The sequence below is a fragment of the Gouania willdenowi genome, chromosome 9 (assembly GCF_900634775.1).
Source record: "Gouania willdenowi chromosome 9, fGouWil2.1, whole genome shotgun sequence".
Classification (NCBI taxonomy): Eukaryota; Metazoa; Chordata; class Actinopteri; order Blenniiformes; family Gobiesocidae; genus Gouania; species Gouania willdenowi.
In genome coordinates this window covers 40,450,695-40,463,479 of record NC_041052.1, presented here as the reverse complement: position 1 = coordinate 40,463,479, position 12,785 = coordinate 40,450,695, and the positions used below count along the sequence as shown (strand labels likewise).

The following is a 12,785-nucleotide window of genomic DNA, read 5'->3' as shown; positions in this document are numbered from 1 at the left end:
ATTAATGAGTAAATTATTATTTTTTGTTTTAAAATTATTAAAGGACATTGTGACACTACAAAAAAATGAAATCAACCGTTAAATGCATCATATCATAGCCGACCAATCAGATTAAACTTATTTTATTATTTATTTCTTTATCTTAGACTAAACGTAATGCACCCCACCACAAACAGCAGTAAATGCCAGTTATTTTCTAAGTCTTGGAGTTCATAAATGTATCCATACTTTCCATTTTCAATTGAATTCATTAGTGTCTATTAAATAAAAAGTATTTTTTGTGTATATAAAAAAAATTGTACATTTTGACAAACCTTTTATTTTATACAGATGCATTTGTGGAAAATAAATTAAGTTCCATTTGTAGTAAATTTGGTTTCTTCCTTTTTAAGTTTCTACATGAGATGTTTACAGTATGTAAGGGAACCGTACCAAGATTTATTACCAACAATAAACGTGGGGGGTGAAAATAACTAATAACTTTTACTTTGAGTATTATTTAATTGAGCCACTTTTTACTTATACTTGAGTATTTCATGTATGACTTACTTGTATCAAGTAACAGTACTTCTACTTGAGTAGAGTATATTAGTAGTTTTTACACCTCTGACAATGAGATATCCACCAATGGAACTGACACGGTGAAGTCTATAACATGACATTCCACTTGTTTTTTCCTCATTTTGTGAATTACAAACTTTTTATTTTGCCTGAAAACTAGGGATGTAACGATTCACTCAACTCCCGATACAATTCGATTCACAATACTGGGTCCACGATACGATTTTCTCACGATTTATTTTACAAAATGGGACTGTAGACAGAAAACACTGTACTATTTTACTTTTATTTTCATTGTCAAAAGAATCCCTTGATAAACTATTCAAAACAATGCCATTTAACTAAAAATAAATCTTGAATGAAATAAATAAAGGAATAATACAAATGAAGAAGCCATTAATTAAAATTCTGGTTCTATAGTAAACAATGCAAAACTCCATAATAGTTATTTTTCTTTTTAAAAGTGCAACTGAAAATGTATTTTGTGCCTTAACAATTGGACTTTAAAATAAAAAAACAGTCTGCACTGTATTTACGTCAGATATTTGTTTGGACCAGCAGAGGGCGCTGTTAACCCAGTGGTCGGTTGGGATGCAGCTATTCTGCGCAGTGAAGAAGAGATGCTATGCTAGCAGACAGAGCTATTAGAAAAACGGGACTTTTACAGATATTCACGTAATATTACAGATATTCTTTCAGTGCTAAAGGGGTAAGGAATCATTTATGGACATGTTTAAGAGTAGAAGGCGGCCAGAAGTAGCAGATTCTGCCCACCGCCTTAGCATTTGGACAAGAGAAGGATAAATATATCCCTCTGCTGTTTAAAAAAAGTACTGCGATTCAAAATGACAATTGACTGATTTAGAGTTACAAACTAACCCTATAAACTAACATCACACTGTATCAGCCCAGTAAAGTTCTTCCTCTAAAAACCACATATGCAGCTGGAGTTGCTGGAAAGGCCTCTGCTGAACTAATGAACTTGTATTGCATGTACAGTATATAATGGTATACATTGGGTTTTTGAAGAAAAAAAAAACATCACACTGATTATTTAGAGCAAGGGTCTGCAACCTTTACTCAAAAGAGCTGTTTTGCCTCATCTCGCCTGGATTAAAGTCCTTCCAGAGCCCAAAAAAACCCAAGGGTGAATTGATATTTTGATTATTTGTTTTAATTATAATAAATTATAAATTATTTATTTTTCCATTTCCAATAGACTACAGTACCTATAAGTTTGAATGTGTCCGCATTTTGTGCATTTCATAGCCCAAATTACAAAACAGCGCTATTTCCTGGAACAGCTGCACAGTCTCACTCTGCTGTATGGCAGGAGAAGGCCACGCCCCCTTCTCAAAAGTACATTGCTGCTCTGCCTCTGTTCCCATAGCGTGTTTTTATGTGTTTGCGCATGCGTAGTCAGTTCCCAAAGATGACAACCATTTACGTAAAAAGGCAGCTCTCTACGCTGCCTTTGGACGTATCCGCGCTATGCTAAATGCTAAACGTAAGTTCACAGTGCATTAGTGAATTGATCCCATGTGACCGCTGCTGCTACGTTTTCTAGCTAGTGGGCGGGATAACACTACAGTCAGGATGACAGCGCTAGAGACGATAGAGAAACTTTTTTTTGAGGAAAAACAACAGCTTTTAAAAGATGGAGACCAACACCTGAGTTACCAGAGCTTCAGCAAAGGTAAGGTCAGAACATGTTTCATACTTTTCACAGTGATTGGAACATAAGGAAGGATTGACTTTGTGGATGATCCTCACTGAGGCTGTTCTGAGTTGTTGTTGTTGACATTTTCTCCATGTTTCTGTGTTTCCAACACAAACAACAGATGTGCTGCCGTGTCATGAGATATATGTTGTTGGGAGAGTATGGAGGCTATATTAAATAATTGTTTATGTTTCTTTAATGGTGTTTATGATGTTGATTTTGTTAGATGGCTAAATGCTTGTTTATGTGGATCTTGTTGGGTTTTTTCTTTCTTATTATGAATTTTATATTTTGATAAGCGCATTGAGATGACTTTGTTGTAAATTGCTTTATACAAATAAAGTTGATTTGAATTGAATCAACACTGGCCAGCAGAAACATATGAAATTGTCATTGGTGGTCTGGATTTGCAACGTGCCTACCCAGCCCTAGTGGTCACGGCACGTCACTGCCGTACGGACAACCCCCAGTGCTATTAGAACGTTTACCGAAGTACACATAGTCTTAGGGTTAGGGTTAGGTTATAACCCAATATGGCAACAATTTTTAGGGATAGGGTTAGGTTTACGGTTAAGTTCAGACTTAGTCACGTGACCTAAACTGGCCAATGAGAGACACTACATACGGATAGGATGTCAGTATATTAATACGGCAACCGTACAGATAACCACTGTCGAAACAAAACCTTCTCAGTGAAGACAATACAGTGTATAAAATGGATTTGAAAGGCTACAAAAAATAACTTGAATTTGATAATTAATAATCACTGAACACGTGCTAATTGTTAATTTCTTGCAACATCTCAAGCATGCATATTAGGCCGGCATGTTGGCAGTTAAATAAATCTTTCCCCACACAAATAAAATCTATTTTCATCCAGATCAGTCTTTTTGTTAGTTTAGTTATCTTACCAGGGATTTAAAATGTAAGGTTAGTCACAGGTGCAGGAAAGTTGATGGTCTGTAGATGTTGCAGGAGTTGAAGTAGGAAAGTGTTGAGTCATCGCACAATGTGATTAATTTTTAGGTTAATCAATTGTTTTATCAGCATTTTAATCATAACAGTTAATTATTTTGATATTTTTCTAAAAGCTATAGGGAGCCATTGCAAAAGAGTCAAAGAGCCACATGAGGCTCCAGAGCCGCAGGTTGCAGACCCGTGATGTAGAGAGTTCCAAAACTCATGTATGAAATATGATACGTTTGGCATTATAAAACTAAATCTAATATAAATGGGAGAAATATAAAAATATAATAACCAACCTCTTCAATAAAGACATCGTAATCAGAGTCGTCGATATCGTACCCGTCGTCGTCTTTGATGCTGGTGTCAGTGATGTAACGTCCATATTCACCACTACCAACATCTGATGCACCTGTTCACAAGTGAGATCATGTGATCATTATTAGGGCTTTCAACAGGTTAATGTGAAATGTAGTCACATAATAAACACAGACGTGCTGTAGGATTAACGTCGTCACACAATGAAGAAATGAGAAACTGATGGTCACTCAATCTTAATTAGTCAACTTATTTAAGTCTAATCAATAACTAATCAGGCCCTCTAGGTACCTTTACGCAGACAATACATCTTCTTTAGTAGTGTCCCGCCCCACTTTTTCATTTCCAATACAATACAGATATTGCCGCTTTTGAGTGTTAAACGCACGATTCAAAAAGTTAAACTGATCTATAGTGAAATACGCTCACAATAGTCCTTCCTACCTTTTTTTTCTTGGACTACTATCTGGATCATTCATTTTTGAGCTTTGGTTTTCTTGCTTCTGTAGTCGTCTCCCATACTGTTTTAACTGCCTTGTCATTTCCCTATAGTTCGTTTATTCTTCTAAAGATTTAGTGGTTTCTTGTCACTTGGTAATAATCTAAACTATGGTATGTCTTGTCAATCTGCTCAGGTGTGGAGCTTTGTACAAGCTCACCCTGCACACATTTGTTTTCATTTGTTCTAAATAAATAACCCTAAACTTAAAAACCTACTTATTTCTGCTTTCTACAGTTGTTACATGTACCCATGTTACACATAATTTAGGACATGCAGGTTAAGGTCCTAGTGACTTACAGACAATGTTGATGATGGCATGAAAACAAAGGAACAACCAAATGAATTAAACAAGAAGAAAAAAAATAATAATAAATGTTTGACGACATCATTGTATTGATGAACTTTGAAAAGCTGAAGTGGTTTTTACGACCACATATGATGATGAGGTGATCTCACGTCACTGCCCGGTGAAGATGATGATGATAATGGTGAATAGTGATTGTTGTCTACCTGTGACCATGTACCCGGGCTGCTGCACCACGTATTGAAAAACCTCTCCTCGAAATTGAGCTGCACCAAAGAAAGCTAATAGCCCAAACCAGAAATGGAATTAAAAACTCACAGTCATATAGAAACAATCATACAGAAACATGAATCAAAAATAATTACAGTGCTCAATGTAGAATAGCAAATATTTCATTCAATGGCCACATTGGTTAAGTGATGGAAGCTATATGTATCATGTGCTTTAAACAGTTGTGTATTAGACTTAAAGGGTACCCATAGTGGAAATGTATACTGTATAATAAAAAAACAAGTTTAATATATTACCAAAAAACTAAATATGTGTACCTTTTTATCTAAAAAGAAAGATCTTATACCTTGGGACATAAACTATGGAGAGTCGCCATTTTATTTTATTTTTTTATTTATTTATTTTATTGGGTTTAATTTTAGGAACAAAAACATTTAGGACAACAAGAACAACTTGGCAAGGGGAGAATCGTTCTCATGTCACAACCACATACATATACACAATTTTGCATGTTCACTCGTATTTATCTGAAGAAAGTGAAATATATATATATATATATATATATATATAATATTAAATAATACTGATTTAAAGGATTTGAAGAATGGACTAATAACCTCTTTATTTTTACACACCAATTTTTGATAGGGTATGAAATCTTGACCAACTCTCCTCTAATAAGTCAAATTGATTTCTTAGTTTAAATGTGATTCTTTCTATTGTGTATACTGTATATTGTAGACCAAATCAATCCACTCATTTATGATTGGTGTATTTTTCTTAAGCCATTTTCTACATGCCACTAACAACAATCTCAACAGGTATTTATCACTCTTGGCACAGTTGATATGTTCTAAATCCCATAGGTACATCATTTTAAAATCAAAAAAGAAATGTTCTCTTAAAAACTGCCTCCAGGACCCCATGAACACTTGGACACAAAATGGAGCCACAGAGGGACAATTCCAGAAAATATGAAAGTGATTTGCCACAGTCTCTCCACATAATCTCCAGCAGACAGTCTGATTGGAATATTTAATTATCTGTGCTGGAGTCCAAAAAAAATAAGTGAGTCACGTTCTTCCAACTGAATTCTCTCCACGTGGGAGAATTCGTCATTGACCATTGTTGACTACAGATTCTGTTCCATCTTGTTTTAATGTATGATGTGTTTTTCAATTTTGATTAGCCAAATATAATTTAGATATTACTTTTTGATAAGTTCTGTCTTTATAGGTTTTTGAGAATATCTAAGATTTCTATTCCTGTGAAGTTATTGTTTTTTAGGAATTTCTTGTGATCTTGTTGATGCAAATTAAAATTGTCCCTGAGGTCCCGGAAGCTGAAGACTGTACCTTGATCTAGGGGTGTACAATATGCAGTAAGACCATAATTAGACCAATTTCTAAACGTGATGTCCAGTTTACTGGGTGTAAAGGCTGGATCATATGCAAACCATCTAAAAATTTCAGCTCTAGTTCTTAGTTTTGTATCATTTAATTATTTCGTTCCATATCCTTAAGGAACTACTTATCCAAGGATTGTTGGGGTCTGAAAGATGACTGGTTAATGAAGGTTCTCCAATTAATGTGCAAACTGGTATTCCATTTCCCATTGAGCTTTCTATCTCCTTCCATCTGCATCCATAGCTTGGTTTACACCAGCCAACTAGTGGTCTAATCTGGGCTGCTCTATAGTAGTTTTTAAGACATGGGAGAACTCGTCCTCCTTTTTCCTTAGGTAGTTGTAAAGTTGTGAATTTTACTCATTGTTTTTTCACTGACCATATAAATCCCATTCAGAAAAAAACCAATTGGAATGAATAGAAGTCTTGGCAAGACAGTCATTTTTATTGAGTCAATACGTGAACTTATGTTTAGGTAAGGAATTATATCCACCTCTTAATATATAGTTATAATGTATTTTGTGAGAGGTCATCATTGATTTCTTCTGATTTGGATAAGTCGATCAGCATGACCTGTCGCTTTAAATAAATGGTGCATTGTGGGAGCTAAAGGCGCAACAGGTGTGTTTACATGTAGTTTTTTTCCTGTTGAAGCAGTCGTGTGTAACTTCTGCCTCAGTGATAAAGTGCACTATCCATGTTGTTTGTCTGAAGAGGATTAAATATCAACTTTCTCATCAACTTCCCGCTTCTTGTGAGCCTCCCTGCACCCCCTCAGCATCAGAATTAGCCTAACAGATAGAGCTGTTGTTAGCAGCAGAAACGAGCCATGGCTGAGTAGTTTGGTGTTGGAAGTGCACAAATCTGGTTAGAAACTGTGATGAAAGCTGCGTGAAAGGATATGTGTTCATTGATGACCAACAGGTAACTTCTTATGACAGAGTTCATCATTTAGTCACAAGGAAATAAGAGGGAACAATGTGGTGGGGGTGCGGTTAGTGCCATGACACCTATCCCCTGTTAGCAGAAATGTACTGGTGCTCTGAACAAGTATGTTTACAAGCTGCATTCAACAACTTTCTGTGAAGTAATTCTGTCAGGATGGCGTCGGATTTCAGAAGTAACTTTGGCTTAGTGCCCATTAGCTTAGCCATTAGCTTAGCCCATTAGTTTATCCCACAGATCCCTCTCATAGCCGCTCAGCTTGAAGCAGTCCTCACATACCACCTATTTCAGTCCGAACGTAAACGTTTTAAGTGTGTATTCCGTACTGACATTATGGAACCAACGTCTGTATAACTCTGAGACATAGAATAATTGTTTCTCGTGGGTTTTTCTCTTGTTGTTATAGCAACCATCGGCTTTACACATTTTCAGAGACTGTAGACCAACAGAACACTGTCCAAAATGGCAGCTCTCCATAGTTTTTGCCCATTCAGGTTCACATATTTTTTATAGGTACCCTTTAATAAATAAACATTTATTCCCCTTGATTAAAAAAAAATATTTTAAAGCCAACTAACCAGCAACACATCTTATTACCTTTTGAACTTCTTACCCTGGGACAGCCAAATTTTAGTTTATGTAACAGTTTCCTCCCCTTTTTATATTCTTCTCCATCCCCATACATCCAAAGTCATGTCCAATAATGTTTCATGTTCTAAGTTGGGGTTTATAAAAGGATTTCTTAATATAATGTACATAAAGTGCCATGAAACACAGTGACTGTACAAAAATATATATGAATTCATTTGTTGTTCTTTCAAAAACACAAGTGAATTTTTGGCACTCAAGTCACGTGACCAATCTTTAGGTTGGTTCTTCTTCTGTTGTGCAATTCTTCTTCTCAATGTAAATGGTGAAGCGACACTGCGCCCAGCAGTTCATGTACGGTACTGCAGCAACAATGAAGCAGAAAGATTTTATCATAAATTTACAACATTAAACAACGCGTCAACGCAAATTTTTGTCGTCAATATTATCAATTATGTTACTAATCATTTTTGCATTATTGTATATGTTACACACATTGTGTGATGTTCTATATATTAAATTCAATGTTTTCTTTTGCCCCCATTAGTAAGAATCTCAAACTCTACCTTTGGGTTTTTCCTGGAGTTTTTTCTCTATAACGAGATGCCCCATAACATCAAGTCCAAACTTTTAGGTAAAATATTTCATTTCTAGCTCTGAATTGGTCAAGATTTAGCCTCCAAGCTATCATTACCTAATAACATTAAAGTCTGGCATACGGGGGTGGGGGGGGGGGGGGGGGGGCACAAATCCTAATCGGCTGTTGTGTAACAATCTCACCCAATCTGTACAAAACACACCAGCAGCAGTGTGTGTGTGTGTGTGTGTGTGTGTGTGTGTGTGTGTGTGTGTGTGTGTGTGTGTGTGTGTGTGTGTGTGTGTGTGTGTGTGAATTCAGAGTGTGGATGGTGAAGGGAAGGGGGTCTGACCTAATCCTGTCTGATGAGACTTGAACGTAACCCGCTTTTATCCCCTGCTGAGGAACCACGCATACTACCATCACTCTACTGGTCCCAGTCTGTCACACTGGGTTTCTCTAACTGGCTCATTTCGTCTATTCCATGTAAATCTAATAGTAATTGTCCCAACCATAATCTCTTTCTTTCTCTCTCCATGTTTGCCTTTGAAACGCTGTCAGTCTGCCTCAGGACACGATGCACAGCTAAGAACCTCTGAGCCACCTGCTGCAGAATCACATCAATCTCAATAATGTGGTCATCTTTAGACAGATTTTTAATTTCAGCGCTCATTCATACATATCCAGGGGTGGACTGGCCATCTGGTAGACCAGGCATCGTCCTGGTGGGCCGTCGACCAAAAGTAGGCCGGTCCGGTCCGCTACGTTTTTTTTTTTTGGGGGGGGATGAGCAAGTGGAGGTGTAACTGGTAACAGGTGGCCAAAAATGGTCCAAAAGTCGCAAAAATGTGGCAAGAAGAATATAAAGTGACTAAAAAGGGCCAAAATCAGTCAGGAGTGGCTAAAAAGTGGGCAAAACCAGGTGGTATGTAATGACAATGGTTAGCTTTAATGAGCAAAATGAAGCAATCAATTGTGAAAAAGGGCAAAAATGTGGAACAAAAAGAGGCAAAATGTTGGGAAAAAAGTAAACAAGTGGTATTTATTGGGCAAAAAATGTGCTCATTTTGATGAAAAGTGCCCCAAAAAATTAAAGAAAGGACAAAAATTCCATAAAAGTATCAAAAAGAACTTGCAAAAATGGACAAAAAATAGAAAAAAAAAAATGGATATTTATTGTCAAAAGGTCTGAAAAAAGTGTCTGGGGCAAAAATTAGACAAAGGAAGTTTCAAACTAGCCAAAGGAAATCAGTTAAAAAAGGGTTTAAAAGTTTCCCTCTTTTAAGGTTTTCTGGGGAATAATAATTAAAATGAAGAACCACATGTTGAGAATCACTGACTTAAGAAGAGCTTCAACATGGTGTCTCTGATAATGTAGTGGACTGGTAGGGACAGAAATGTCAGGGTGGAATTTTTGTCCCAGTCCATCCCTGTTCATGTCATCATTTCAAGCATCTATTTTTATTCAACATAAAGACTTCACTCTGTAGAGACTGTTATCCTTGTTTGTCCATTGGATGGAAATACAGACACACACACACACACACACACACACACACCTGCTTTAATATCAATCAGTGCTAACCATTCCCCAACCCCCCACATAAGTAGTCGATGGCTACATCAAAAAACAATAATGTAAATGACTGTTGCTTTTCATCGTTCCAGGCTTAAGTCACACAAACCCACTAACACACTGATCATACTGTCCTACATTTAGAAAAGTAATGGCTTTGTTTTACTTATTCTCTCCACTGTATGTTTACATTTTAACATTATCTCTGATGGATTTGAGCATTGTTTAAAATGTAAAGTAGTTAACAGACAAAATGTGCTTTCAAGGCACAACATAGAATAATGTACGTAAGGAATATGATTATGTATAGTGCAGACATAGGCAACAGGCGGTCCGGTGGCACATGCAGCACTCCATCCCTAAAGTAAATGTACAAAATGACAGAAAAATGCACAAAACAAGAGCAAACATACATTAAAAAAAACCCTAAAAATTACAACATTGCAGGAAAATATATGAAAAGGCAAGAAAAAAACACACAAAACTACTGCAAAAAGGAACAAACAAACAAACACAAAACTCTTCCTGTATGAAGGCTCAGATCGATCATTATACAAAATGCTGACATGAATGTTGGTCATGTGACCCTACGATTAAAACAAGCACATTTTTGTGGCCCTGCTGTGATAAACGTTGCCTACCTCTGATGTAAGGTATAATGATTTGGTGGACGTTGGTTTTCTTTGCGCAGACGACTTGATTGTTCTGATACTTTTTACAAAGATGCAACATTGTCTTAGATTAAATTAAGTCTTTTTTTCTTCATTATTTGGAGTTCTGAATGAGAATTAATCAAGGTTGTATTTCATCCTCTCCCATTGAGCATGTCTAGTTAGATGTGTTATGTATAGATGCGGACTGTGTATATTATATACTTATGTTGTATGAATATATGTACACATATAATGTATGTGATTTGCCTATGCAGGCAACATAATCATGCTCAATAAATAAATAGTTGTGAAACAACATAAATGCAAGAGTTTAAATTAAACATTTAAAAAAAAACAATTGACCAAGTAGAATATTAACATGTGCTCATTTCATCCATAAAACTCACGTAGACACAATTAATGTTGACATTTCTCACATTTTCAGAGACCTTCTGTTGGTCTACTGACTAAACTTCCTGTTCACTTCAAAGTAAGAGTTAAAAAAAAAAAAAAAACTAATGGAAGACAAGAAGAGGTGCTTTTATTTTGACGATTTTACAATCTGCTCGCAATGCATCATGGGACAGTTAGTATGACTAGTGTGTCCACCGTGCATACTTCAAAAATGTCCCCATACAGTATACATCCTGGTATTTCTCACATACTCAATCTTTTCATACGATCTAATGTGAACGCACTACATACTTAGTATGATTAAGATAAGATAAAATAATCCTTTATTCATCTCACAATGGAGAAATGTACAGTATTACAGCAGCAAAGCAGGATAGCGGAAGAAATTAGATTAGATAAAAATAAAAAAGAGCCAGTAACATTAACATGTAAGGCTGTATACACTGTATGAATGCTAGTTAGTACGTACATTAGTACGTTAATGTGACATTTACAACAGAGCCCTCGTGTAGGCCTCAGAGATCAATATATTAAATGTCTTTCTCCAGAAAAAATGGGAGAATTTACACACAAAAGGTTGAAATTGCTGAATCATTGTTGTTGAATCCTCATAAATAATCGGTTTTGTTGACAAATGGTCATGTGACTTGAACTGTGGAAAAGTTTCTTGAAGAAGTGTTTTTACGTAATTCTTACCGGGACTTGTTGTGTTTCGATGAGGGAGACAGTGATATTATACCAAAATACTGTATCTACAGTACATTCGCCATTGTTTTGTCAACAATTTTCAATCCATGACAACAACTTCTACACGCACATGTTCAAAAGGTTTTAGTCCCTAACAGCTTTAAGTTTGTGAGATGGTTTTTTTGTCCTTAGTTTTCTGTGGTTAATCTCCAGTTTCTCCATTGTTCATTAAACGAGAGTTTCTCTGCTGTGAGAGAGGGTTTGTAAAATAGTGGCACCATTATAGAAGTGCCATTGCCACGGTAACTGTGAAGAATTATTTCAATTTGTGTGTTTGTGATCTTCATTTTGGACTTATAATTTAAAGGGATCCTCTGCTGTTTTTACAAATGTGGCCTAAAATCTTTGAAATGTCCTTATTAGAAGATCTAGACCCAACAAAACACATTATTATGCACCATATTCATTTTATTCACTTTTAAAAATGGAACTACTTTACAGATGTCATCTGATTGATGATGTCACATGGCCCCACTGCCTCTAAACATCCCATTGTTTTCTTTTGGAGTGAAACATTCAGGACAATATTTACATCATTTAGCAGCTTTTTCAGTCAAAATGCCAATTTGTGTTGCTTTTTGTTACGCTAAATAATCAGAAAAAATGAGTAACGTTGATGCAAACTTGTTTTTTTCACTGAAAGTGAAAAACAGTTAAAAATAATCCATGACCGCAGGAGGCAACAGTTCCATCTCTGAGGTTTTGTAGTAGACAATGTGGCAGAGAAGAAGAGCTCTCCTAAGGGGCCTTTACTCCCTCTTAAACAGTGCGCTGACACGCTCTAGTGGCTGAAGTTAGTGAGTGTGTGGAGTTCTCCTATTTTTCACATGTTGGTGTATAATTTATTTGTTTTGATTTATCGCCAACCAAACACCCTGTATTATGTTATGGAATTATCGCATTTTTCTGTATTTTATTTGGGGCGGATTAATCTACGAAAATATAGGGCGTGATGTGTGTTACCCGCGTATGTGTTTACCTGTCGGATTTCATTTGTACTGATGTCGCTGTTTTGACTGGTGAAGCTGAGCTGGTGAGTTAACGTGTAGATGTTAAACCTGTGTTAACTACTTAAATGTTCATGTGTGCAGTTCATACAGTCGATAATATGTCCGTGTTGTTAATGTTTGTTTTATGTCGTTCCAGTTGATTACCTGGCTGGCAAACGACAAGGTTACTGTGATAATAATAGTTAGGGTTGAATGGAAATAAAACTGTTAAAAGATCCGATGTCCGAGCTTGAGTGACACACTTTTCACCAGTTACACACACCCTTTACGG

General features: G+C 36.2%; 1 protein-coding gene across 1 annotated transcript in view; it reads right to left on the bottom strand.

The window, feature by feature from the left end:
* egflam (EGF-like, fibronectin type III and laminin G domains) overlaps window positions 1–12,785 on the bottom strand; it is a 63,590-nt gene that overhangs the window by 36,229 nt on the left and 14,576 nt on the right. The window contains exon 8 of the mRNA XM_028456478.1: window positions 3,544–3,656. Coding sequence (XP_028312279.1) covers window positions 3,544–3,656 — 113 coding nt within the window. The remainder of the gene's footprint in view (window positions 1–3,543; window positions 3,657–12,785) is intronic.